We start from the raw sequence: 25,584 nt of genomic DNA, 5'->3' as shown, positions 1-25,584 counted from the left end.
CCCGGTGGTGTGCTATCCCTTGTCACTCTTGCCACAGTGGGTGGTTTGTGGGTGTCCCCTCGAGGACAACCTGCAACAGCTCGGTGCTGTTCATGAGCCAAGTAAAACGTCCAAGGAGGTTGTGTGGCAGAAGCAGGCTCACGCAGATGGCACTTCCTCCCTCTATCTCATTTTATTTTTGTAATGAAAAGAAGCCAAAAAGGCTCAGGGACAGATCTTTATTTTCAGTTTTTTTAAAAAAAACAAAAAATTGGCAGTGTACAAACGAAAGAGGAATACTGCTGGTGTGGGAAGAATTTGATCTCCTTCAACAGTGGCCAAAAAGATGGTGTTTATAGAAAACCCCACAAATAAACAGGAGAAAGCAACAGATTCCGTCCAGTTGCTAATCCCTAGCAGATGCCTCTGTCGTGGTCTGCCAGTAGCCTGCAGAGCTGGCAACGGAGTCAGACAGAGATGAGGCTGAGGAAGAACTTGGGCCAGTCCTGGAGGCTGAGGAAGGCCCGGATGAGAGCTCTGCATCGGAGGCAGAGGTGGGACCACCAGGGCCCTCGGGGAGTGATATGCAGACTCCAGAGCCTCCAGAGGCTGACAGTAGTGAGGCAGAGGAACAGGAGGAGCCTGTTCCTAATGCACGCATGAGAAGAGCTGCCAGAAGGCAAGAGCAGCTCAAGCAAAGAGGACGACTCGGGAGTAAGGCCAAGAGATGATTGGCCCCTCCCATAAGGCTTAAAAGACCAGCAATGGCATTTGGGCTCTTTGCTGGAAAACAGCGTTGATAGCTTTGTCTTGTTGCATTTGTTTTGTATCTGCGTCTTCTGAACTTTTGCCAAGAAAGGCCTTTGGCAGTTTGTCTAATTGGACCAAGGTTGGTGATAGGACTGAGGAATTTGTGTTAGGAAGAATTTGCTTCGGTTTAGTTGGACTACGCTGAGAATGAAGTAATTCTCAGCTGTTCTAATAAAGTTTGTTTGTTTTTACACTGACTGAGTTTCCTACTACCTACTTGGGCCTGGGTCACAACAGCCTCAAAGCATGGAAAGACGTTTACCAATGCTATGCATAATTGGTGTAATGATTGCCTTGCTTGCTGGACGTCTGATTCATGCTGTTTTCGCTCTTTTAACAAAAATCTCTCTTTTTCCCCCTAATACTTTTACAAGAGGTGTTGTTGTACAAGAGGGGGTAACAAAGAAAACGACCTACTCACCTTGTTACCAAGGTTGCCATTCGCCTGCTTGGAAAGGAGCAGCACCACCATGTCCGCGTGGCCCTCCTGGGCCGCCAGGTGTAGCGGCGTCATTCCCTGCGTGGATTCCGCGTTGGCGGAAGCACCATATTGCAGTAGGCTGCAAGCCACCTCCATTTGGTTCTGCCTGGCTGCGATGTGCAAAGGAGTGTATCCATTCTGTCGTAGAGAGACCAGCAGGAAAGTTGCTGAGAAATCAGAAGGTCCAATATCTCCACGCCTTTGGTCCTCAAGGAGCTAGAACCAAGCCCTTCTTGCATGGTTGAAGCTCCAAGGGGCTGGAAGTGAAACTGTATGATGACCAGTTAACGAAATTAGGTATGTCTATCCTAACAAAGAGAAGACTTAGCAGTCTTCCAATATTTGAGAGGATGTCACAGAGAAGAGGGGGTTGACCTGTTCTCCAAAGCTAGCTAGCTCCTTCCTTCCTTCCTTCCTTTCTTCCTTCCTTCCCTTCCCTTCCTTCTTTCCTTTCCTTTTCCTTCCTTCCTTCCCTCCTTCTTTCCTTCTTTCCTTCCTTCCTTTTTCCTACTTTCCTTCTTTCTTTCCTTCCTCCCTTTCTTCTTTCCTTCCTTCCTTCTTCCTACTTTCCTTCTTTTCTTCCTTCCTTCCTTCCTTCCTTCCTTCCTTCCTTCCCTTCCCTTCCTTCTTCCTACTTTCCTTCTTTCTTTCCTTCCTTCCCTCCTTCTTTCCTTCCTTCTTTCCTTCTTTCCTTCCTTCCTTCTTCCTACTTTCCTTCTTTCTTTCCTTCCTCCCTTTCTTCTTTCCTTCCTTCCTTTCTTTCTTTCTTTTCTTTCTTTCCTTCTTTCCTTCCTCCCTTCCTTTTTTCCTCCCTTCCCTCTTTCTTTCTCTCCTTCCTTCCTTCCTTGCCTGCCTGCTTTTTTGGTGTTTTGGGTGAGCTTAAGGGAGGGAACTGAGGGCACAGACTGCTGAGACCCCTCTCCCGAAACTTCCAGAGTCTCACACAAGTGCACGGAGGTTGCCCTGCGTTGCACACGGGTGGCAGGACAGGGCCCTGTAATAACTGCCTTGCAGGGGGGGCCCCCATCCCCTAAAGGCAACCAGGAGGGAGCCCCCGTCTCGACATGCCTCTTACCCAGGCTACGCTGTGTGGAGATGCCCCCTTGGGGAGCAGCACTTTCACAATGTCCAAGTTGTTGTGGTGGACGGCAACATGCAGAGGCGTCAGGCCGTTCTGTGGAGGAGGCAGGAACAAAATGAGAGGACCCACCGAGGGCAGCAGCGGCACCTCCCAGCCACTGTGAGGCTGGATCCTTATACGCACCTTCCCCGCCGCGTTGGGTTGTGCGTTGCGTTCCAACAGAGCCTCGGCCACATCCACCTTCCCGTATTTGGAAGCAACGTGCAGAGGGGTAAATCCTTTCTGGGGAGAAACAGGGAGTGTCAGCAACTGGGGACAATGGGAAGACCCCCCCCACGCTGGCCCACACCTCTCTGCCCATTCAGGTACTGACCCCCCTCCCCACAACTGCAGAATCTGCCTTCCAGGAAGAATACCAGTAACCCTCAACTTATGACCATAATTGAACCAAAATTTAGGTTGCTAAGTGAGATAGTTGTTAAGGGGGAGGGGAGGGGTGGAAAGGAAAAGGAAGGGAAGGGAAGGGAAGGGAAGGAAAAGAAAAGAAAAGAAAGGAAAAGAAAAGAAAAGAAAAGAAAAGAAAAGAAGAAGGGAAGGGAAGGAAGAAGGAAGAAGGAAGGAAGGAAGGAAGAGGAAGAAGGAAGGAAGGAAGGAAGGAAGGAAAGGAAAGGAAAGGAAAGGAAAGGAAAGGAAAGGAAAGGAAGAAGGGAAGGGAAGGGAAGGGAAGAAGGAAAGGAAAGGAAAGGAAAGGAAAGGAAGAGAAGGAAAGGAAAAGGGGAAGAAGGGAAGACCTTCTTTCTCAACCTTAGTCATGGCAGTCTGGGATGCCTCTTTGTCCAGGAGAGCACAAACACAATCCAGGTGCCCCTCGCGGGCCGTGATGTGCAGCGGCGCGTGCCCAGCGGTGGTGGAGAGATTAGCATCGGCGCCGCTCTCCAGGAGCAGCTTGACCATGGTGCAGTGGCCGAGGCGGCTGGCACAGTGCAACGGCGTCTGATCATCCTGAAAGAAGAAAAGACACACCTTCCTCATCCTAGCTCGTTGCGTGGCCCTGTGGGAGTGGCCTGCCTTTTCCATGCTCCTCCCAAGGAGGACGCGAAACTGTCTTGTACGAGGAAGTCACTAGGCTAGGACCCGAGTTGGTTTTGATCCAGTGAGTTGCGGGAACACAGGAACAACTGTATGATGCTGTTCTGTCCCCCTCGCCTCAGTCCGAGCGATGGCTTAATTAGCCGGCACTATCAGCTCTGGCAGCAAACTCGCGAGCGTCTACCAAGTGTCTCTGTTATCTCCCTCGACGCCAATGAGTCAACAAACAGTTCTTCAGCTCTAGTCAAGCAGTTGATTTGTCTGCTACGAAGAGGCATAGCAGCCCTTGCTGCTTTTATATCCTGTGGGGGGTGGCTCCATGACTCAGCACTTCCTAGGCCTGCCCCACCCCTGCTTCTGTTGTTCCCGCCTCTCCTGCCTACAAAACTATAATATAATAATAACAATAATAATAATACTATAATAACAATAATAATGGGAAATGAGAAATAGAAGTGAATGATTTTAATCATTACGGGACCGCCTGCTGTTACCACATGCCTCCCACCGACCCGTACGCTCTCACAGAGAGGGACTTCTCAGGGTGCCGTCCGCCAAGCAATGTCGGCTGGCGGCCCCCAGGGGAAGGTCCTTCTCTGTGGGGGCTCCCACACTCTGGAACGAGCTTCCCCCGGGTTTACGCCAAATACCTGACCTTCGGACATTCCGTCGCGAACTGAAGACGCATCTTTTTATTCGCGCGGGGCTGGCTTAAATGGATTTTAACAAATTTTTAAATTCTTAGAAATTAATTTTAAATGGGGTTTTTTAGCTTATTATATATTTTATTTTTCAGGCCAATTTTGAAATAAGTTTTTTAACTGTATTTTAATTTTGTATATTGCACCGTCTGTTTTATTCTTGCCTGTACACCGCCCTGAGTCCTTCGGGAGAAGGGCGGTATAGAAATCAAATAAATAAATAAATAAATAAATAAATAATCTTATATGTGTTAAATTGTATGGAATAGTAGTAAATGCAAGATAAGAGGTTGTAATAGTTGAAATGTTTCTAATTGTTGGGATTTAGTTAAAGCGTTTGAAATTATGTTCAACTTAAAAAAATGAATATAAATTTTTGTGCCTGGAATTAATCTATGTCATGTTGTGAAAAAGGGAGTAATGGGAAAATATTTGAAGGGGATGATTTAGAATTAGGGTTAAAGATTAGAAAATGATTGATTTGAAATTAAAGGGTTTTAACTTGGAGGAAACAATGGGGGGGGGAGAGAAAAATTGATTAATGATTAGAGATTAGGGCGAATGGTAAGATTAGTTATATAACAGAAATAAGGAAAAGAAAATAAAAATTAGAGAGAAAGAATATCTGGGCAAAAAGTGAAATATATAACTTGTGTTGGGAGATAACTAAAAGTTGGACAAATTTGTGACTCGGCCAATATTTCAGAAAAATATGCCTTGTTTGTTGGTGTGTGTGTGTTAAAAAATAAAAAACTCTTTTTTTAAAAAAAAATTGATCTAACTCGGTGCCAACGGAATTCAAGAGGAGTTGAACTTGAACTGTTTGTGGCCATGGTGTTTGTGACACTAGGCAGATGACTTGTTTAACCCCACCTCCCAGCTATCCCTGTTTTTCTCCTACATGCAGCCACTAAGAAGGGAAAAAGCTAGCCATGCATTCACTGGGACTTATTGATCCCAAAGACAGACAGGTACCCACCTTAGCTGTGGCATTGACCTTGGCTTTGTTCTGGAGAAGATACTTTGCTACCTCGCTGTGCCCGGCCCGAGCGGCCATGTGAAGAGGTGTCTCTACTTTCTGTGTAAATAGAAGAAGAGAAACCAGAGAACATCTGGAGCTGAGAAAAATTCCCATCAGCCTCCCTCAGAATTCAAAGACAGTGTTGTGGTCCGCCAGCAGCCTGCGGAGCTGGCAATGGATTCGGACAGCGATGAGGCTGAGGAAGAACATGGGCCAGTCCTGGAGGCTGGGGAAGGCCCAGATGAGGGCTCTGCGTCGGAGGCTGAGGTGGGGCCAGGGCCATCTGGGAGTGATGTGAGGACTCCGGAGCCTCCAGAGACTGACAGTAGTGAGGCAGAGGAATAGGAGGAGCCTGTTCTTAATGCACACATGTGAAGAGCTGCCAGAAGGCAAGAGCAGCTCAGGCAAAGAGGACGACTCGAGAGTAGGGCCAAGAGATGATTGGCCCCTCCCATAAGGCTTAAAAGACCAGCAACGGCGTTTGGGCTCTTTGCCGGAAAACAACGATGATAGCCTTGCTCTTTGTCTTGCTGCATTCGTTTCTTGTCAGCGTCTTCTGCTTTTGAATTTTTGCCAAGAAAAGCCTTTGGCAGTTTGCCTAATTAGACCAAGGTTAGTGATAAGAGTTGCGTTATGAAGAATTTGCTTTAATTTAGTTTGGATTACGCTGAGAATGAGTTAATTCTCAACTGTTCTAATAAAGTCTGTTTTCGAACTGATTGCGCCTACTACTACCTCCTTGGGCCTGGGTCACAACAGATAGAGAGATTCAGGTGAGGGGATTGTCTGCTCTTGTTCCCTGAAGAACATTTTCATCTCCAAAAGCTACACAGGGTCAGACCAGGAAATCAAATAAACAATATTTGGCCGTTTCCCAAAACACATTTCAGATATATTCAGAGATAAAAGGATGAAAAAAAAGACATTATGTGCATTCCTGCACAAAAACAAATCTTGCTTATACTCTCCTAATTTTTCTTGCGGTTTTGACCCTTCTCAAGATGTTTTTTTTTTTATTACAGAATAACTGAGTTGGAAGGGACCCTGGAGGTCTTCTAGTCCAGCCCCCTGCTCAAGCAGGAGACTTTATGTCATTCTGAACAAATGGCTGTCCAGTCTCTTCTTAAAATCCTCCAGCGATAAGAGCACGCAGAGTTTCCAAAGACAAGCTGTTCCATTGATTAATTGTTTAATTAATTAGCTAATGAATTATCTAATTAAAGTTTAAAATTAAAACTTTCAAATCAATTAAGCTCACTGATTAGTTTAATTAATTAATTAAATTGATTTAAGTATGACATTGTTGCTGTTACCGAAACTGGATGGGATGAAAGCCATGCCTGGAACGTACAGCTAGACCAATATAAATTGTTGGGAAAAAAACAAATCAGTTAAGTCAGTTAGTCTTTGCTCACCACATTGGAAACGTTGGGAGATGCTCCCCGCTGGAGCAAAATCTTGACAATAGAAAGGTTTCCCATGAAGGAGGCCACGTGAAGAGGAGTGAGACCCGACTGGCAAGAGAAAAACGAGAGGGAAATCAATGAATTCTAATTCTGAAATTGGTCCCCATCCGTTTCTCTATACTGTAGTTAGAAACTGTCATTTACTTGAGGCCAGCTCTACAGAAATCAGTAGATTCCTGAACCCATGAGGCTCCGTTACCTCCGTCACGGCGTCGATGGATGCCCCCGTCTTCAGAAGCAGTTCCATCACCCTGATGTGGTTCTTCTTACAGGCTATGTGCAGTGGAGTGAAGCCGTTCTGCAGGGGAAGGAGACCAATCAGTGATGCAGAAAGCAGGTATCTGCCTGGCCTCGCCCTTATTTCGCTGGCCTCTACTCACCAGGGCCCGCGCATTAGGCTTGGCTCCCTTATCGAGCAGGATTTTGGCTACCCGGTGGTGGCCGCAGTGGGCGGCCACGTGCAGTGGGGTCAAGTGATCCAATGTGATGTCATCAATGTCGGCATTATACTGCAGCAGAAGCCGCACGCAGTCCAAGTGGTCACCTTGGGAGGCCATGTGGATGGGGGAGAGGCCATTCTGGAACAAGGAAAGAAGGATGAGCATGGAATGGCCTTGCAAGGGGGTACTTAGGGAATAGGCAAGCGTGCAAACCAGCGCCTGCATTTCCTGCATCGGATGAGGAGAGCACATCTGTTGTGCCTCGCTCGCCCCCCTCTCCGCAGCCGGGCTCCTCTCATCTCCTGTTATCTCAGCCAGGGACTGATAGTGCAGACGAACGGCCTGGCATGCCTCCAGCCCCCAGTCCTGGCACCATGCCCGGACAGACCGAGCAAATAAACCCCTCCCCCACAGCATGTGAGCCTGGGGAGTGTGAAGCCAGCCATGAGCTGGAATTACCGGCAGCTGGAAGCTGGAGGGACCCACGCTTCCGGAGAGTGGAGAGGCGACGTCAGCAAAAGGAAGGGAGGGGCAGGCCTGGATAAGTGCTGAGTCATGGAGCCACACCCCATGGCCTATATAAAGGATCTGCTTTCTGGCATTCTCTGAGTCAGGCAAAGTCTAATTTGGATTGCTGAAGTCATGTCTTGGTCTCCTGCCTGCCCTGAGAACTCTGACAGAACTTTGGCAAAGCTGCAGAGGCTTTGTGGCCACGCTTGATACAGACTTCCCTGACCCGGCCGTCAGAGGAGGAGTGGGACACGACAACACCTTTGGTCCTGGCTACTTTTTACAGAGATGTGATTGAGACAGGGGTGAAAACCAGCAGGTTCTGACCGGTTCTGGAGAACTGGTAGCAGAAATTTTGAGTAGTTTGGAGAACTGGCAAATACCATCTTCGGCTGGCCCCAGAGTGGGACGGGAATGGAGACTTTGCAATATCCTTCCCCCAGGAGTGGGGAGAGAATGGGGATTTTGCAGTATCCTTCCCCTGCCACGCCCACCAAGCCACGCCCACAGAACCGGTAGTAAAAAAAATTGGGGTTTCATCACTGGATTGAGAGCATTCTAACAAACTGCATCCTTGTTTGGTTTGGTGGCAGCAGTGTCTCAGATAGAAAGTCCCTACAGAGAGTGGTTAGGACAGTGGAGAAGATAATAGGAACCTCACTTCCTGTGATTCAGGATACCGCTTATAAGTGCTATGTGCCTAGAGCTTGAAGCATTGTGAGAGACGCTACACACCCACTTTATGATCTGCTTCAGTTCCTCCCCTCTGGGAGGAGGTTTCGAAGTATTTCTAGCAGGACTCCCAGATTCTGCAACAGCTTTGTTCCCTCTGCCGTCCGTCTGGTAAACTCGCGCAGTTTGTTTTTCCCGTATACAGTATTTCTCCAGACTTCTCACCTTGGTCTTTGCTTGGATGGGTGCTCCATGGTCCAGCAAGATTTCAGCAATTCGCAGATGCCCATTGCGGGCAGCACAGTGTAACGGAGTCAATTCATCCTGCAGAAACAGTAGCGCTTTAAAAGGTGTGGTATGAATCAATACATATTTTATAGGTTTTATACCCTGCAACGCTGTTATTAGCATGCCAACTGAGCGCTGTTGGAAGCAGCTAGCCAAACTTGAGTGAATCCCAAAACAATTTAGCTAGGTCAGTTTTTCTCGGAGGGAAGACCCCAAAGAAAACCCTAGAGTGTCTGAAAAGGAGAGAAATTCTAGGGGGGAAAAAAACAATTTCCCCATTTGTTGCCGATTAAATTTAACATTTAACAAAGTAAGATCCACAACTATTTTTTTTCTTCTTCTTTTTTGTTGTTGTTGTCCGGGTTGAATGTCTGCTTTTGTTTTGCTTCATTTTGTTCGTTTGTTTTACTGTTTCTCGCAAGTATTTCTAGCAAGGGCTACCAGATTTTACAACAGCTTTTGTTCCCTAGGCCATCCATCCGTCTGGTAAACTCGCAAGATTCATTTTTCTTGCCCTCTACATGGATATATCTGGACTAGATTGTGTTGTTTCTCTGTGTCATATAATACTATATGTGGGTAAGATCTGGAGCATGCGGTATAAATAGCTAGCAACTAGACACAAGAACAGTTTTTTCCCAAAGGCCATCACTCTGCTAAACAAATAATTCCCTCAACATTCTCAAACTATTTACTAAATCTGCACTACTATTAATCTTCTCATAGTTCCCATCACCCATCTCTTTCCACTTATGACTGTATGACTGTAACTTTGTTGGTGGCAATCCTTATGATTTATATTGATATATTGACCATCATTTGTGTTGTAAATGTTGTACCTTGATGAATGTATCTTTTCTTTTATGTACACTGAGAGCATATGCACCAAGACAAATTCCTTGTGTGTCCAATCACACTTGGCCAATAAAATTCTATTTTCTTTTATGTACACTGAGAGCATATGCACCAAGACAAATTCCTTGTGTGTCCAATCACACTTGGCCAATAAAAAATTCTATTCTATTCTATTCTATTCTATTCTATTCTATTCTATTCTATTCTATTCTATTCTATGACTATCATTAGGTGTTGTACCTCATGATTCTTGATGAAGGTATCTTTTCTTTTATGTACACTGAGAGCATATGCACCAAGACAAATTCCTTGTGTGTCCAATCACACTTGGCCAATAAAAAATTCTATTCTATTCTATTCTATTCTATTCTATTCTATTCTATTCTATTCTATTCTATTCGTATGATGTTAAAGGTTAAAGGCAGGGGTGAAATCCAGCAGGTTCTGACAGGTTCTGGAGAACCGGTAGGGGAAATTTTGAGTAGTTCGGAAAACTACCAAATACCACCTCTGGCTGGCCCCAGAGTAAGGAGGAAATGGAGATTTTGCAGTATCCTTCCCTTGCCATGCCCACCAAACAACACCCACAGAACCAGTAGTAAAAAATTTAGATTTCACCACTGGTTAAAGGGATTATGTAAGTATATATAAATATATTTGATATATAAAGAATTTATAAAACGTAAAGGTGAACAACTATATAACATAGCAAATGGCTTTATTCATTTAGATGTATAAATACAAACAACTATATAAATGTATAATACATTAGGCCGTAAATGGAAAATATGTAATTAGAATTGATGCCGATAACTGAATGCTGTAAAAGTGGAAAGGTTGAATAACGATTATTTAAAAATAATAATAATAATATAGGTGGGTATATGCATAATTTTGTATTTATGTATTTATCTTGTCATGTTTATGTAGTGTGCTATTGGAGGTGGGGACCCTTTGAGAGCTGCATGCAACGAAATTTCATTTTTAGTGCATGCCCTTTAGTGTACATTCAAAATGACAATGAAGTTATTCTATTCTATTCTCAGTTGTCCCCCTGGATCTCCCTTGTCAACTTCCTTTAGATTAACAGAGTTGGAAGGGACCTTGTAGGTCATCTAGTCCAACCCTCCGCCCAAGCAGGAGACCCTACACCATTTCTGACAGATGGCAGTCCAGTCTCTCCTTGAAAGCCTCCAGTGATGAAGCTCCCACAACTTCCGAAGGCAACTTCTGTTCCATGGGTTGATTGTTCTCACTGTCAGGAAATTTCTCCTTATTTCCAGGTTGAATCTCTCCTTTTTCAGTTTCCACCCATTATTCCTTGTCTGGCCTTTGGGTGCTTTGGAAAATAGCTTGATCCCTTCCTCCTCTCTGTGGCAGCCCCTCAAATATTGGAAGACTGCTATTGTGTCTCCCCTGGTCCTTCTCTTCCCTAGACTAGCCGTGCCCAGTTCCTGCAACCGTCCATCGTATGTTTTAGCCTCCAGTCCCCTGATTATCTTTGTTGCTCTTCTCTGCACTCTGTCTAGAGTCTCAACATCTTTTTCGTAGTGTGGTGACCAAAACTGGATGCAGCATTCTAGATGTGGTCTTACTAAGGCTTTATAGAATGGTATTAGTACCTCCCTTGATCTTGAATGTGTCCCTCTGTTAATGCAACTTAGTGATCCTTGTGAAGGGACGGGCTGTTGCGGTTCTTGACCAACGTCTCTCTGTTCCAGTCTCCTCCACACAATCCATCCGGTGGCACACACTTACCTTGGTGCGAACCTCAATGTGAGCTCCCCGGTCAAGCAGCAACCGCACCATTATAATGTTGCCGCGTCGAGAGGCGATGTGCAGTGGGGTGATGCCATTCTACGGGGGGGAAGAGAGAGATGGGGGGAATGAAATGAGGTGAGATTTCTGCCGGGAAACTGCAGTACCCTGCGGGACCTGACGGCCAGAGTACATTTTGAGTGACAGGTTTGTGTTCAACCCTGAGCTACGAATATTCTCCTGTATCAAGTAGTTAGTTTGACTCTCCACCTGTGGGTCTGGTTGGTTGTGCCTAACACACCCTTGGCAATTTGAAAGTGAGTGGACGTCAGCTCCCAGAATTCTCAGCAATTCTCCGCTGTCTGTGGAATTCTGGGAGTTGAAGTCCCTATACCTGGAAATGGCCCCGGTTAGGAAACTCGGTTCTACAACATCGGCATGGGCTCTGCACCTACCTGGGGGGTGAAATTGACACTTGCTCCACGGTTGAGTAGAAGCTGGGCCACGTTGAGATTCTCGTAATGTGCTGCGATATGAAGAGGGGTGAAGCCAGTCTGTAAGAGAAGAATGAAGGGGGAGCAGTCAAACACCTCCTGTACAAGTCTCCTGCGTACAGTACAGTACAGGTCTCCTGCATACAGTACAGTACAGGTCTCCTGCATACAGTACAGTACAGGTCTCTTGCGTACAGTACAGTACAGGTCTCCTGCGTACAGTACAGTACAGGTCTCCTGCGTACAGTACAGTACAGGTCTCCTGCGTACAGTACAGTACAGGTCTCCTGCATGAGCAGGGGGTTGGACTAGATGACCTCCAAGGCCCCTTCCAACTCTGTTACTCTTACTATCTCATCCACTAAGAAATACGGAGAGGGTTTTTTTCAAATTGTCCTCTTGCTCAACTCAAGGCCATCCCATTTGCTCCAGGCCGAACCAGCTCAGTTGAAGGACCATCTCGCTAACTTTCTATGATTCCGTGCAAGCAGCAGGCACACGAATAGCTCCATTGTCGCAAGCGGGGCGGGGGGGGGACTCATGCGTGAGAGTCCGTGCCATGAACATGGAAGTGCGCTGACGCCTGCCTTTTGCTTGGCCCGGTTCCAAATGGGCCGTGGCCCAGGGGTGAAATTCAGCAGGTTCTGACAGGTTCCGGAGAACCAGTAGTGGAAATTTTGAGCAGTTCGGAGAATGGAGATTTTGCAGTATCCTTCCCCTGGAGTGGGGTGGGAATGGGGATTTTGCAGTATCTTTCCCCCAGGAGTGAGGGGGGAATGAGGAATTTGTAGTATTCTTCCTCTGCCACGCCCACCAAGCCACACCCACAGAACCGGTAGTAAAAAAATTGGGATTTCACCCCTGCCATGGCCCATTACCGGGCTGCAGCCCAGATGTTGGGGACTTCTGTCTTAAAAGTCCCCATGAACACTTCCTTCCATCTGCGAGTTTCTCAACTCCACAGACACAACAGACAGAACTGTAATAAATACACCCTTCCTTGGTTTAACCTGTTTAAGAGAAACAACAAACCCATTTTTCATTTGAATCACCTCATTCAACAGGCGATAATGGCTATTAAATCAAGGCTTTTGTCCATTAAAGTAAGATTTTACTGCAAAGGATCCCACTTATGTTAATTACATAATGAAGGGAATTATGTAAACCGATTCAAAAGACTGTGCACTCAGATTTCCTTCCCCACCCCCCCAAGCGATCCATTAAATTCAGATTACGCTATAAAACACCAGATTTTTCTTCGACATTCTCTTAAGCTAAAAAAAAATTGGTTCACTACAACTGCAAGGTGACTTAACGTACACAAAAGCACACACCCCTCAGTCCAGATTAACAAAACATAATTGTTTTGTTCCCTTAACAGGTAAAGGAACAGGTTCCCCTTGCACATACGTGCTAGTCCTTCCCGACTCTAGAGGGTGGTGCTCATCTCCGTTTCAAAGCCGAAGAGCCAGCGCTGTCCGGAGACGTCTCCGTGGTCATGTGGCTGGCATGACTCAATGCCAAAGGCGCATGGAACACTGTTACCTTCCCACCAAAGGTGGTCCCTATTTTTTCCACTTGCATTTTTACATGCTTTCGAAACTGCTAGGTGGGCAGAAGCTGGGACAAGTCACGGGAGCTCACCCCGTTACACGGCAGCACTAGGGATTCGAACCGCTGAGCCGCCGACCTTTCGATCGACAAGCTCAACGTCCTAGCCCGATCCACCGCTTCCCCTCTTCTTTTTTTTTGTTCGCTTAACACCCCGATAATTCACATTCTGATTTCGTGTGATAAAATTGGTCCCACCACAATGTGGTCCCACTAAAGCCAGGCACCCTAAATGCCCAGGATCCTCCCCTTCCCAGCCTGACCCATGGATTCCCCCAGGGGCGTGGCCAGCTGACCTTGGAAAGGACATCGGCATTGGGGTCGTTTTGTAAAAGCACGGCAGCTGTCCGCGTGTCATCGTTGCGGGCGGCTATGTGTAACGCCGGGAGGCGCACCTTCCCTTTCGTCCCGTAGTTAATCAGGTGGGCAACCACGTTTTCGTGGCCTTGCTGCAGAGCCACTGCTAAGGGAGTAAAGCCATCCTGCCCAAGAGTGAAGAAAGAAAAGCATAAAGTAAGAAAAGATTTCACTGATTTAATGTCGATTTCCTGAAATTCCTTGAAGGCAAGAGGGAGCAAGGTTGACTCAGCCTTCCATCCTTCCGAGGTGGGTAAAATGAGGACCCAGATTGGGGACCCAGGAGGCTGTAAACCGCTTAGAGGGGGTTACAAAGCACTGTGACATGATATATAAATCTGTGCTATTGCCCTTCCTTCCTTCCTTCCTTCCTTCCTTCTTGCCATGGTGGCGCAGTGGTTAGAATGCAGTATTGCAGGTTAATTCTGCGCATTGCCAGCAGTTCGATCCTCACTGGCTCAAGGTTGACTCAGCCTCCCATCCTTCCGAGGTGGGTAAAATGAGGAACCAGATTGTTGGGGGGACAAGAGGCTGACTCTGTAAACCACTTAGAGAGAGTTGTAAAGCACTGTGAAGCGGTATATAAGTCTAAGTGCTATTGCTTCCTTCCTTCCTCCCTCCCTGCCTCCCAGTCAGTGGTTAGAAGGCAGAATTGAAGGCTAACTCTGCCCACAACCAAGAGTTCGATCCTGACCAGCTCAAGGTTGACTCAGCCTTCCATCCTTCCGAGGTGGGTCAAATGAGGACCCAGATGGTTGGGGGCAAGAGGCTGATTCTGTAAACTACTTAGAGAGGGCTGTAAAAGTCTAAGTGCTATTGCTATCCTGGGCCCTTCAGCATTTATTTACAATGCCCAAAGCACTATAATTTTGGAGACAAAAATTTAGCTACATCATGGAAAGATAGGATGAGAAGACCTGTGTGTTTTCCTCACCCTTCATCAATAGAGCTGATGTTTTTGTTGGACAAAAACTTATAAGTAGGAAGGTTGGAAGATTATTTAAACACAACATTTATGAACATGATTCTCAGGACCAAAATATGGAAACAAGGATAAAAAGCGAAGCCACTTAGGATAAACATACAGCCACTTCTCATGTAGCGAACTCAGTTAGTGACGATTCTCAAATATGATCATTTAATATCGTTTATTAAATGATAAAAAAAAATCATCACCATCGTTTTTTGGCCAATGTGCCCGAGAATAAAGCCTCTCTCTCCTTCTCTATCTCCCTCTCTCTTTTTCCCTCTGTCTCACCCTTTCCCTCTTCCTCCCTCTCTCCCTCTTTCTCTCTCTCCCTCTCTCTCCCTTCTCTCTTTCTCTCTCCGTCTCACTCTCTCTCTTTCTCTCCGTCTCACTCTTTTTCTCTCTCTTCCTCTTTCTCTCTCTCTCTCTCTCCCTCTCCTGCTCTCCTTCTCTCTCTCTCTAACTCACTCTCTATCTCACTCTCACTGTCTTTCTCACTCTCTCTCTCACCCTTTCCCTCTTCCTCCCTCTCTCCTTCTCTCTCTCCCTCCCTCTCTCCCTGTCTCGCTCTTGCTCTTTCTCTTTCTTTCTGTCTCTCTCCCTCCCTCTCTCTCTCACTCTCTGTCCCTCCCTCACTCTCTTTCTCTCTCCCTATGTTTCTATTTCTCTCCCATTTCGCTTAAAAACCAAGCTGTTGGAATGGAGCCTGGTCACTGAACAAGAAGAGGGTGTGTTAACTCTCCAAAACCTCCAATTCCTTTCCTTCCCAACATTGCCGGGTGACCTCCTATGGCCTCCCAGCAAACAGTGGCACCCTCTTGCTGTCTTATTTTTAGGGTCCTCACCGCATCCCTTGGCGGCAAAGCAGGCACCTGACTCTGGGCTTGCCTGGTTCCTTTCCCCACATCTGAACTGGAGGGGGTGTGTGAAACAGCAGAGAGACACTGGGTGAACAAATTCCCCTGCTAATAATCAGCCTCTAGTAGCTACGAGGTAAACAACATATGGGAGAAAAAAGCAAGGAGTGAGTGGGCTTGAATCATCTCTCTATATATATTTCGCACGTTGAACAGCAAAGGCATTCACGGGAATTCTATAAAGTTGCCGAATTCAGAAAAACTTGTTCTTTTCTCGACCCGATGACTGTCGGTGAATTCTTTGGGGAAAGATACTCACCTCCGTGGCCACGTTTTGGTTAGCACCGTTTTCCAGTAAGAACTTGACAACTTCCAGGTGATTCTCTTGGGCGGCCATATACAGGGGCGTGAAGCCTTTCTGCAACGAGAGAATCAGCCGTAGGACCTCAGAAATAGCCACACCAATTGCACAACTGATACAGATGGGGAGAGGCACAAAGAAACTGCAGGAACTGGGCCTGGCTAGTCTAGTGAAGAGAAGGACCAGGGGAGACAGGATAGCAGTCTATCCAATATTTGAGAGGCTGTCAGTGAGAGGAGGGGGTTTCTTTTTGTTTTTGTAACTTTTTGTTGTTATCATTAATGGGTTAAATTGTACCCTATGATCATTTGTGTTGTAAATGTTGTACCTTGATGAAGGTATTTTTTTTTCTTTTTCTTTTATGTACACTGAGAGCATATGCACCTGTTGTGTCTCGTCCGATCTCACCACAGCCGGGGTCTTCTTATCTGCTTCCGAACACGGAGAAATGTCCTAGTATGCCTCCTGGCCCCAGCCCTGGCTCCATGCCCAGACAGGCTGAAGAGGAGGAAGTATCTCCAGCCCCCAGCTCTGGCTCCATGCCCAGGCAAACGGAGCAACTAGACCCCGACCCCTCCTCCACAGCATGTGAGCCTGAGGGAGGTCAATTACCAACAGCTGCTGACTGGAGTGACCCTCGCGTCAGAAGACTTGATAGACGGAGGCAACAGAAGGAAGGAAGGGGCAGGCCTGGATAAGTGCTGAGTCATGGAGCCACACCCCATGGCCTATATAAAGGATCTGCTTTCTGGCATTCTCTGAGTCAGGCAAAGTCTAACATATCTTGCTGAAGTCACTTTCTGGTCTCCTGCCTGCCTTGAGAACTTTGCTAGGACTTTGGCAGAGGTTTGCAGAGGCACGCCTGATTCGGATTTCCCTGACCCGGCCGTCAGCGGAGGAGTGGGACATGACAGCACCAAAACAAATTCCTTGTGTGTCCAATCACACTTGGCCAATAAATTCTATTCTATTCTATTCTATTTTCCAAAGCACCTGAAGGCCAGACAAGGAATAATGGATAAAAACAGAACAAGGAGAGATTCCACCTAGAAATAAGGAGGAATTTTCTGATAGTGAGAACAGCGGAACAGAAGGAACAGAAGTGGGAGCTTCATCGCTGGAAGCTTTTCAAGAAGAGACTGGACTGCCATAGGTCAGAAATGGCGTACGGAGTGTGGACTAGATGACCTACAAGGTCCCTTCCAACTCTCTCTCTCTCTCTCTCTCTCAAATACATTTTTTGCTTCAGCTTTTTTACCTTTTAAAAAATGCTTTTAAAAGTAAAAAAAAAAAAAAAAAGCCTCTGCCGATCAGGCACCTCAGCTGGGATCGTCAGAGCCTTGTTTTAACCCTTTAAAAGCATTTTTTTTACAACCTCCTCAGCCAAAGAGGTTGTTAAAAAAAATGATTTTAAAAGTAAACAAAAAAAAGAGGCTCTGACGATCACGTGGCTCAACAGGGCATGGAGCAGGGGGCAGGGATTTTTGCTACCGGTTCTCTGAACCACCATTGCTACCAGATCGGACAATCTGGTCAGAACTGGGAGCATTTCACCCCTGCTCCATCCCCCTAATCATTCTTGTTGCTTGTGCAGAGGGTTGGACTAGAGGATCTCCAAGGTCCCTTCCAGTCCTACAATTCTATGCTAAGGGGCCAGAATAGGCCGCGGTGTGGCTCAGGCTGTAAGAAGCCTGTTATTAAAACACAGCTGCCTGCAATTACTGCAGGTTCTAGTCCCACCAGGCCCAATGTTGACTCAGCCTTCCATCCTTTATAAGGTAGGTAAAATGAGGATCCAGATTGTTGGGGGGGGCAATAAGTTGACTTTGTAAATATACAAATAGAATGAGACTATTGCCTTACACACTGTAAGCCGCCCTGAGTCTTCGGAGAAGGGCGGGATATAAATGTAAATTTAAAAAGAAAAAGGACTTGAGGAAAGGTTTTGGTAGGTTGATTTAGCTTCCTCTTAAATTGCTCGTCGCTGCAGAAATTTTAAAATTTAAACAGGGCTTCTGGGAAAAACATCCTATCGATTTCAACCTCAGCTCTGGATCCTGCAGAGCCGAGAGGAAAGAAACAGAAGGAAAAGATTTTCCAGAAGCTCTAAATGCAAAAAAAAACAACAACAACCAACAACAACAAAAAAAAACAACAACCCAGAGTCCTAGCAGATGATGAAACCAGGTGCCTGGAAGGTGGTGCCTGTGTGGGGTTTTTTTTTAAGAGCTGGAAATCAAGAGGGGAGTTTCGTGCTTTTTGCAGCCAAATGCAATCCCTCTTGCTCACCTTTGGGGAAGATGACTCACAAGTGTGACTCGCAACCGGGATGGAAAAGATTGCTGCGAGGGGGTGGGGGGGCAGGGAGGACGTTTGCTTGCTGATCTCGGCCAGAACGTCAGCCATCCAAAAGGCCTCTCAAAAGCATGAGCCTTTTTTTGCCTCCCCTCGAACCTGTCGTTCTCCTGTTTTTCCCCCCACCAGCTCTCTCTCCCAGCCACCTTATTTCCGTTCCCTCTTCCCCTGTATTTATCCGACCTTCGGATGTCAACTTATGTAACCCAAAAATGCAGGAGCCCCAGAGAGATTTACGCGGAGACGATAATGCCTGGGAACCAGCAGAGGGCGCAGGTGAACGTTCTCCATCCTGCTTGTTCGCCCAACAGAGGGACAGGCGGATCTTCTCTCTGTCCATCTAAGAGACACCCAAAAAGCTTTCTTGGCGGTTGCCTCAAGCTCTTCTGGTTGGCTGGGTGGCAGAAAGGAAGCGATATTGGCAAGGTTGGCAAGAGAACAGCCGGTGCGCCTCAAAAGAGTCAGAGGGATGCGAGGAGGATGCTGGAGAAAGGCCTTGCAAGGCTTTGGATCCAGCGAGAATATTAGAGACTCCGAGCAAAAGAGCAAGAGGGGACAGGAATAATGCAAAAGTGAAGCTACTCAGAGGTTTATGTCAGCGTGTGCAAGCTCTTCGTCCTTTCGGTCCATGGAAGATATTACAGGCAGTCCTCGACCTTACGGCCATTTGTTCAGTGACCGTTCGAAGTGGGGAAAAAGGGGGACTTAGGACTTAGCATTTCAGTGGTCACATGATCAAAAATTCCGACACTTGGCAACTGGCATGTACCTACGACGGTTGCAGTCTCCTAAGGTCACGCGATCCCCTTCGGACGAGCAAAGGCCACGGGTAAGCCAGATTCACTTACCGACGGTGTTAGCAATTGCAGTGATTCGCTTAGCTGTGGGAAGGAAGGTCGCAAAATAGGGCAAAATTCACCGAACAAATGTCTCGCTTAGCGACGTAAATTGAGGGGTCAGTTGTGATTGTAAGTCGAGGTTCTTTCTACCTGCACAAAACAATACTCTGTGCAAGCTTTCGGTCCGTAGAATCATCGACCAATCCTTTCGCTGCTTGAAATCAGCGAGTGTTTCTCATGCTGGCTGGGGAATTCTGGGAGTTGAAGTCCCCCCTCTCCCATCTTAAAAGTTGCTAAGATGGAGAAACAGCTAAGATGGAGAAAGGTTGGAGCAGGGGGTCTCCAACTTTGGCAACTTTAAGACTTGTGGATTTCAGCTCCCAGAATTCCTCAGCCAGCAAAGCAAAGCTGGCTGAGGAATTCTGGGAGTTGAAGTCCACAAAGTTGCCAAGGTTGGAGACCCCTGTGCTACAGCATAAGAGAAGCAACCTAGGCACCTATGAAAACATTTATGAACTCCCACTCCCACAATTCCTTGCTTTTGGCCCTGATGAGAGGCTCATGAGAAGTCCAAAGCTCTACAAGGGAACAGATTACTGATCTCGGATGTACGAGGTCTCCTAAAAACCTTGGGAGCCTTTCCTTGTGTTCAAAAGAGACTGCCTTACATGTTTTTTTCAGGTGGCAGAAGAGGGAAATTATTCAAAGCGTTGAGACATACTCCTTCAGCTTAATTGATTGAATATAGCATTAATTGGATTTAAACGTGAGTGGAAGTGGAATCAAATCTAATTTCATTAAAGTCTCGGCCCTTTGCACTCTGTTTAGAACCCAGCTCTGGGCTCCAAGGAGGTTTTTAAAAATGAGTTCAATAGAATAATGGAGGTTTTCAGTCATCCAGGTCATGGTTGTTTCAAAAGTGTGGGGTTTTTTTTTCCTTCAAAAGACTTTTTTCTTGGAGGAAGAGGAGGAGGAAGAGGAGGAAGAAGAAGACGAAAAAGAAGAGGAGGAGGAGGAGGAGGAGGAGGAGGGGAGGAGGAGGGGAAGAAGAAGAAGAAGAAGAAGAAGAAGAAGAAGAAGAAGAAGAAGAAGAAGAAGAGGAGGAGGAGGAGGAGGAGGAGGAGGAGGAGGAGGAGGAGGAGGAGGAGGAGGAGGAGGAGGGGGGGGAGGAGGAGGGGGGAGGAGGAGGAGGAGAAGGAGGAGGAGAAAGAGGAGAAGAAGAAGAAGAAGAAGAAGAAGAAGAAGAAGAAGAAGAAGAAGAAGAAGAAGAAGAAGAAGAAGAAGAAGAAGAAGTTGTTTCCCTTCTCATCCAAGAGGCTTCCTCGGTTCCTAAGAAGTGAAACGTTCTCTTCTTCCTCCTTAAAGAAACAAGTGACCAGGTGGCCTTTTGAAGAAAAAAAAGCACCTTTGAGAATAACTGAAAATTGGTGGGCATGCCATGGCTTGGTGGGTGTGGCAGGGGAAGGATACTGTAAAACCTCCATTCCCATCCCACTCCAGGGGAGGGATACTGCAAAATCTCCATTCCCTCCCGAGTAGCCGGGACTCGGGAGGCAGAGAATAGATGGAGGGGCGGGGCCAGTCAGAATTTTTACTACCGGTTCTCCGAACTACTCAAAATTTCCGCTACCGGTTCTGCAGAACCGGTCAGAACCTGCTGAAACCCACCTCTGAGCTGAGGGATAGGGACTGGGGGAATAGAGATAGCTGGGGTTTTGTAGCCAAAACAAAATAGCTTCCCCTGAGAACCAAGGGCATTCCCACAGGGGGCGGAAGAGAGGAGGAGTGAAGTTTCCCAGCAACCGGACAGCACCTTGATTGGACCATGTGACTGATTGTTTGGGGAAAGGGGGGGAAACTTTTACTTTTAATTAGGTGAACACCGCGGGAACCTTCAGAGTCGGTTTTCACCAGCTTGTGCCAATATGAGATATCCAATAAACTCGTTCTTTGAGGAACCTGCTTGCCGCGGAGTTCTGTTTTTCTTATGGGTGTGTTAATTGGAACCCTGACATTTGTATTTATTAGTATGTTTCATACTGCTTCTTATCTTATTGATTGGCTTCCTGGAAACCATTCTCAGTATTCGGAGCTGACCCCATAGTGATGAGTAATCTGTGCAAATCGACAGCCCAAAGAATTCACCTGCCATGCTGAGATTCTGGTTAACCCCTTCTTGGTAATATCTCCCATCCCATTTCCTAGGCAACTCATTAGAGCCTTAGTAAACCAAATGTAACTGAGTGCATTCCAATTGGGCAGATACGAAGGACTTTCCAATTACACTCAGCATACACGACGGTCCAGATCAGGGGTCTCCAACCTTAGTCCCTTTAAGACTTGTGGGCTTCAACTCCCAAAGTTCCTCAGCCAGCTTTGCTGGCTGAGGGACTCTGGGAGTTGAAGTCCACAAGTCTGAAAGGGACTAAGGTTGGAGACCCCTGGTCCAGATAGTCCTCAAATTAAGACCACAACTGGGGCCAGAATTTGTCGTGACATTTTGCAGTTGTTGTGTCCAATTTTTTTTTGTATCCAATTTTTTTTAATTAATTCTACTACAACAACACAACACAACACAAACATATATAACACAAACAATGTTATGCCCTTTTTTGTTTAAAAAATATCCTTGCAGTTGTTAAGTGAACCATGAGGTCATTAAGCGAATCCAGCTTCCACCACTGACTTCGCTTGCGAGAAGCCGATTGGGAAGGTCACAAATGTAATCACACAATGCTGGGATGCCACAATTTATTGCGGCCAAATGCTGTGACTGTAGGGATGTTTCAACCGTCCTAACGGCGAGGACTGGTCATAAGATACTTTTTTCACTGCTCTTGCAACTTCAAATGGTCACTAAACAAATGGATGTAAGTCGAGGACTAACTATAGTTAGCTTAAGGATACTTAAGGAAATTCAATGCAGAGAAAAGTAAAGTCCTACATTTAGGCACAAAAACCACAGGTAGACATATAGACTGGGTGTAACCAGGCATAATAGCTTTAACTGTGAGAGGGATCTTGGAGTTTTAGTGGACAAACTGTTAAATATGAGCCAATAGTGTAGAAGCAGCCAAAAAAGCCAATGCAATCCTAAATTGCATTAACGATCAAGATCAAGGGAGGTACTAATACCACTCTATAAAGCCTTAGTAAGGCCACACCTAGAATCCTGCATCCAGTTTTAGTCACCACACTATCAAAAATATGTTGGGACTCTAAAAAGAACGCAGAGAAGAACAACCAGGATGATGAGGCGACTAGAGGCTAAAATATACGATGAATGGTTGCAGGAACTGAGTATGTCTAGTTTAATGAAAAGAAGGACTAGGGGAGACATGATAGCAGTCTTCCAATATTTGAGGGGCTGTCAGAGGGAGGAGGGGGTCAAACTATTTTCCAAAGCACCCGAAGGCCAGACAAGGAATAATGGATGGAGACTAAACAAGGAGAGATTCAGCCTAGAAATAAGGAGAAATTTTCTGACAGTGAGAGCAATCAACCCATGGAACAGAAGTTGCCTTCGGAAGTTGTGGGAGCTTCAACACTTGAGATTTTCAAGAAGAGACCGGACGGCCATCTGTCAGAAATGGTGTAGGGTCTCCTGCTTGCGCAGGGGGTTGGACTAGATGACCTACAAGGTCCCTTCCAACTCTGTTAATCTGTATATCTGTACACTTGGGGTCTGGGCTTGGCCACTGTAATAGGGATAGCTATGGTTGGTGTTCTTGTGAAGGCAGCCCTCCCAAGTCACTGCTTCTTCTGATTGTCCTTCTCTCTCTGCAAGTGTAGATGCTGGTTGGTCATCGTGGGTCTCTTTCCTTCTCACTGCCTTTTTCTGTGGTGGCACCATGACTTTCCGAACGGCCTCACCTGGCAGCGCCCGCTTGACGGCAATTCTTACCTGTGATTGTGCATTGACATTTGCCCCAAAATTCACCAGCTCTCGCACGACATCGTCTTGCCCGGCCAAGGCTGCAATGTGTAAAGCTGTGTTCCCTTTCTGAAAAGAAGCCAGAACGAAGGTAAAAAAATTAAAATCCAACCTAGAAAGGAACCTCTTTTAAAAAAAAAAAGTGCAAGGAAGCTGATGACTCAAGAACAGTGTCATTAATTCGATACGGAAAAATTCGTTCTCACAATTCTGTGTTTAGCCTAGATTGGCATCTTGTTGCGTGGACCCAACGCAACCACATTGCGTTGGGTTGAATGTATCTACAATTCTGAGCAATCGTATCCTAGTTGCGTTGACATCACTTCCTTCAAGGAGTTTTGTACATTTTTTTAGAAAAGCTGATGGGCTGGACCCCCAGCCAGCTTGGACACCTCCAAGATGATTGATTGATTGATTGATTGATTGATTGATTGGATTGATTTTTATACCGACCTTCTCCCGAAGGACTCAGGGCGGTTCACAGCCAACATAAAACACAATCATAAATAGAATTAAAAAACATTTTAAAAACCTTATTCAAATTGGCAACCCCCTTTAAAAAACTATAATAAAAGTGATAAAAAACCCTATTTAAAACTGCAATGTATCATTGATTGATTGATTCATTGATTGATTCATTGATTGATTCATTGATTCATTCATTCATTCAATTTCTACAGCCGTCCATCTCAATCCTATTGACTCTGGGCAGTGAACAATTCTGCAAACTTTGAGGAGTAGGGTGAAGCCCAAACTGAAATGCCTTTATTAAAAGTCAATAGTATAGTACATAAAAATAAGAAAACTTTCTTGCCCAGACATAAATAATCATAATGAAATCTTTACTTTCCTTTACGGTGAGGAGATCGTGCAAATTTGTTTGGGAATGTTCAAAGATTTTGGCAGTCTGTTTTCTTCCCAGAGAGATGAAGGAGTGGATTTTACTTGCCCAGAATTCCCCTGCCAGCATGATCACACAGGAGGATTCTGGGAGTTTGATTTGGGACAAACTCTTCGTGTTGAAATATTTCTAATCGATCAAGCCAATCGGTGGTAGAATTCAAAAGTTTTTACTACCGGTTCTGTGGGCGTGGCTTGGTGGGCGTGGCAGGGGAAGATGCCAAATCTCCATTCCCAGTACACCACACACCACTCCAGGGAAAAGAAAGGATACTATAAAATCTCCATTCCCACCGCACTCCAGGGGAAGGATACTGTAAAATCTCCATTCCCACCCCACCCCACTAACCTGCTTTTCAGCTCCATTCTCCTATACAGGGCAACAAAAGAAGTCCCAGCTGATCAGCTGAGACTCAGGAGGCAGCAGATAGATCGGGGGCTCAGCCAGCCAGAGGTGGTATTTGCCGGTCCTCCGAACTACTCGAAATTTCCGCTACCAGTTCGCCAGAACTGGCTGAATACCACCTCTGAAGCCAATGCATCTTTGTCCCTCCTGCTCTGGAGCCCTTACCTTGGTTGTTGTTTCCAGCACAATTTCTTTGTGCAACAGCTCAGCCACCATCTTTACATGCCCCTCCTTTGAGGCCAGGTGTAAGGCATTCAACCCATTCTGGAAAAAGAAGAAGGTGTGTTAAACTAGGGCTGTTGTGTTAGCTCACTGTGCTATGCAACAGATTCAGCCTGGATAGGACAAAGGTTTGGGGGGGGGTGAAGGAAAACCAACAAAAATAAACCACAGTGGTTGCATTAACACAGCACGCTGGGCTTAGTTATTGGATTAAACTATTTTCTGAAATCATGCAATACACTAAAACCATAAACTAGCTAGCTAAACAGGCTGGGTTTGCACAAAACACTCATGTCATATTGCAACACAGAACCGACACACTCACACAAAGCCAAGGTTAAAACTAAGCTTAGCTTACTGTACGCATGCAGCTGCTAAGTCTGGGTAAACCTGTTGTGCAAACACAGCCTGTGTGTGAGACAAGAAAGAGAAAGAGAGAGAAAGGCCACGTTCACACAACACGCTCAATTTGGGAACAACATTGTAACGTCGAGTGTCCTGTTTGGGAGAAGTAGCATGTTTACCAACCCAAAGTTATTTTATTCTTTGTGTTCTGTCCGTCGGGCAAATGCAGCGTATGGCTCACTTCGGTCCCCATTCATTAAGCTCTCGGAGCAAATGCAGCCAAGGAGATGCAGAATTGGTTTTTCAGGAATATAGTAGCACCAAAAAACATGCTATTGTATTCCTGAAATGCATACAAACGTCCCGCTGTCACAAATTTTGCCAGAATTACATTTTGCATTTTTAACAGCGTGTCGTGTCCCACCCCCACTCCGACGAACGAGTCAAGGAAGTCCGTAACAAACGTGGCAACGAAGCCTCTGCAGCTTGCCAAGTTCCTTCGAGGTTTATCAGGGCAGGCAGGAGTTGTGACTTCAGCGATAGAGTCCGATATCAGCAAACTAGATAAGACTTTGCTTGACTCAAGGTTGGAATGCCAAAAGCAGGTCCTTTATATAGGCTGTGGGGTGTGGCTCCATGACTCAGCATTTATCCAGGCCTGCCACACCCTTCCTTCTTCTGGCGTCACGTCTCAGATCTCCGAAAGCGAGGGTCCACCCACTTTGAATTGTCTCCAGCTGGATCTGCTGTCAGCGTCTGGGAAAGGGAGGGGTCAGAGGGAGTAG

The 25,584-nt window shown here is 46.2% G+C and overlaps 1 protein-coding gene across 7 annotated transcripts in view; it reads right to left on the bottom strand.

Annotated features, from left to right (window-relative positions):
• Window positions 1–25,584, bottom strand: part of ANK1 (ankyrin 1) — a 193,346-nt gene that overhangs the window by 68,088 nt on the left and 99,674 nt on the right. For all 7 annotated transcript variants that reach the window (XM_058194552.1, XM_058194554.1, XM_058194555.1 and 4 more), the window contains exons 3-17: window positions 24,398–24,496; window positions 22,897–22,995; window positions 15,757–15,855; window positions 13,553–13,738; window positions 11,607–11,705; window positions 11,152–11,250; window positions 8,476–8,574; window positions 7,009–7,206; window positions 6,828–6,926; window positions 6,578–6,676; window positions 5,121–5,219; window positions 3,156–3,353; window positions 2,535–2,633; window positions 2,346–2,444; window positions 1,211–1,408 (exon numbers count right to left, since the gene is read on the bottom strand). In XM_058194552.1, coding sequence (XP_058050535.1) covers window positions 1,211–1,408; window positions 2,346–2,444; window positions 2,535–2,633; window positions 3,156–3,353; window positions 5,121–5,219; window positions 6,578–6,676; window positions 6,828–6,926; window positions 7,009–7,206; window positions 8,476–8,574; window positions 11,152–11,250; window positions 11,607–11,705; window positions 13,553–13,738; window positions 15,757–15,855; window positions 22,897–22,995; window positions 24,398–24,496 — 1,869 coding nt within the window. The remainder of the gene's footprint in view (window positions 1–1,210; window positions 1,409–2,345; window positions 2,445–2,534; window positions 2,634–3,155; window positions 3,354–5,120; window positions 5,220–6,577; window positions 6,677–6,827; window positions 6,927–7,008; window positions 7,207–8,475; window positions 8,575–11,151; window positions 11,251–11,606; window positions 11,706–13,552; window positions 13,739–15,756; window positions 15,856–22,896; window positions 22,996–24,397; window positions 24,497–25,584) is intronic.

Source organism: Ahaetulla prasina, chromosome 9 (assembly GCF_028640845.1).
Source record: "Ahaetulla prasina isolate Xishuangbanna chromosome 9, ASM2864084v1, whole genome shotgun sequence".
Classification (NCBI taxonomy): Eukaryota; Metazoa; Chordata; class Lepidosauria; order Squamata; family Colubridae; genus Ahaetulla; species Ahaetulla prasina.
The sequence above is the reverse complement of the archived record's forward strand: the minus strand, read 5'-3'. Positions and strand labels throughout refer to the sequence as shown.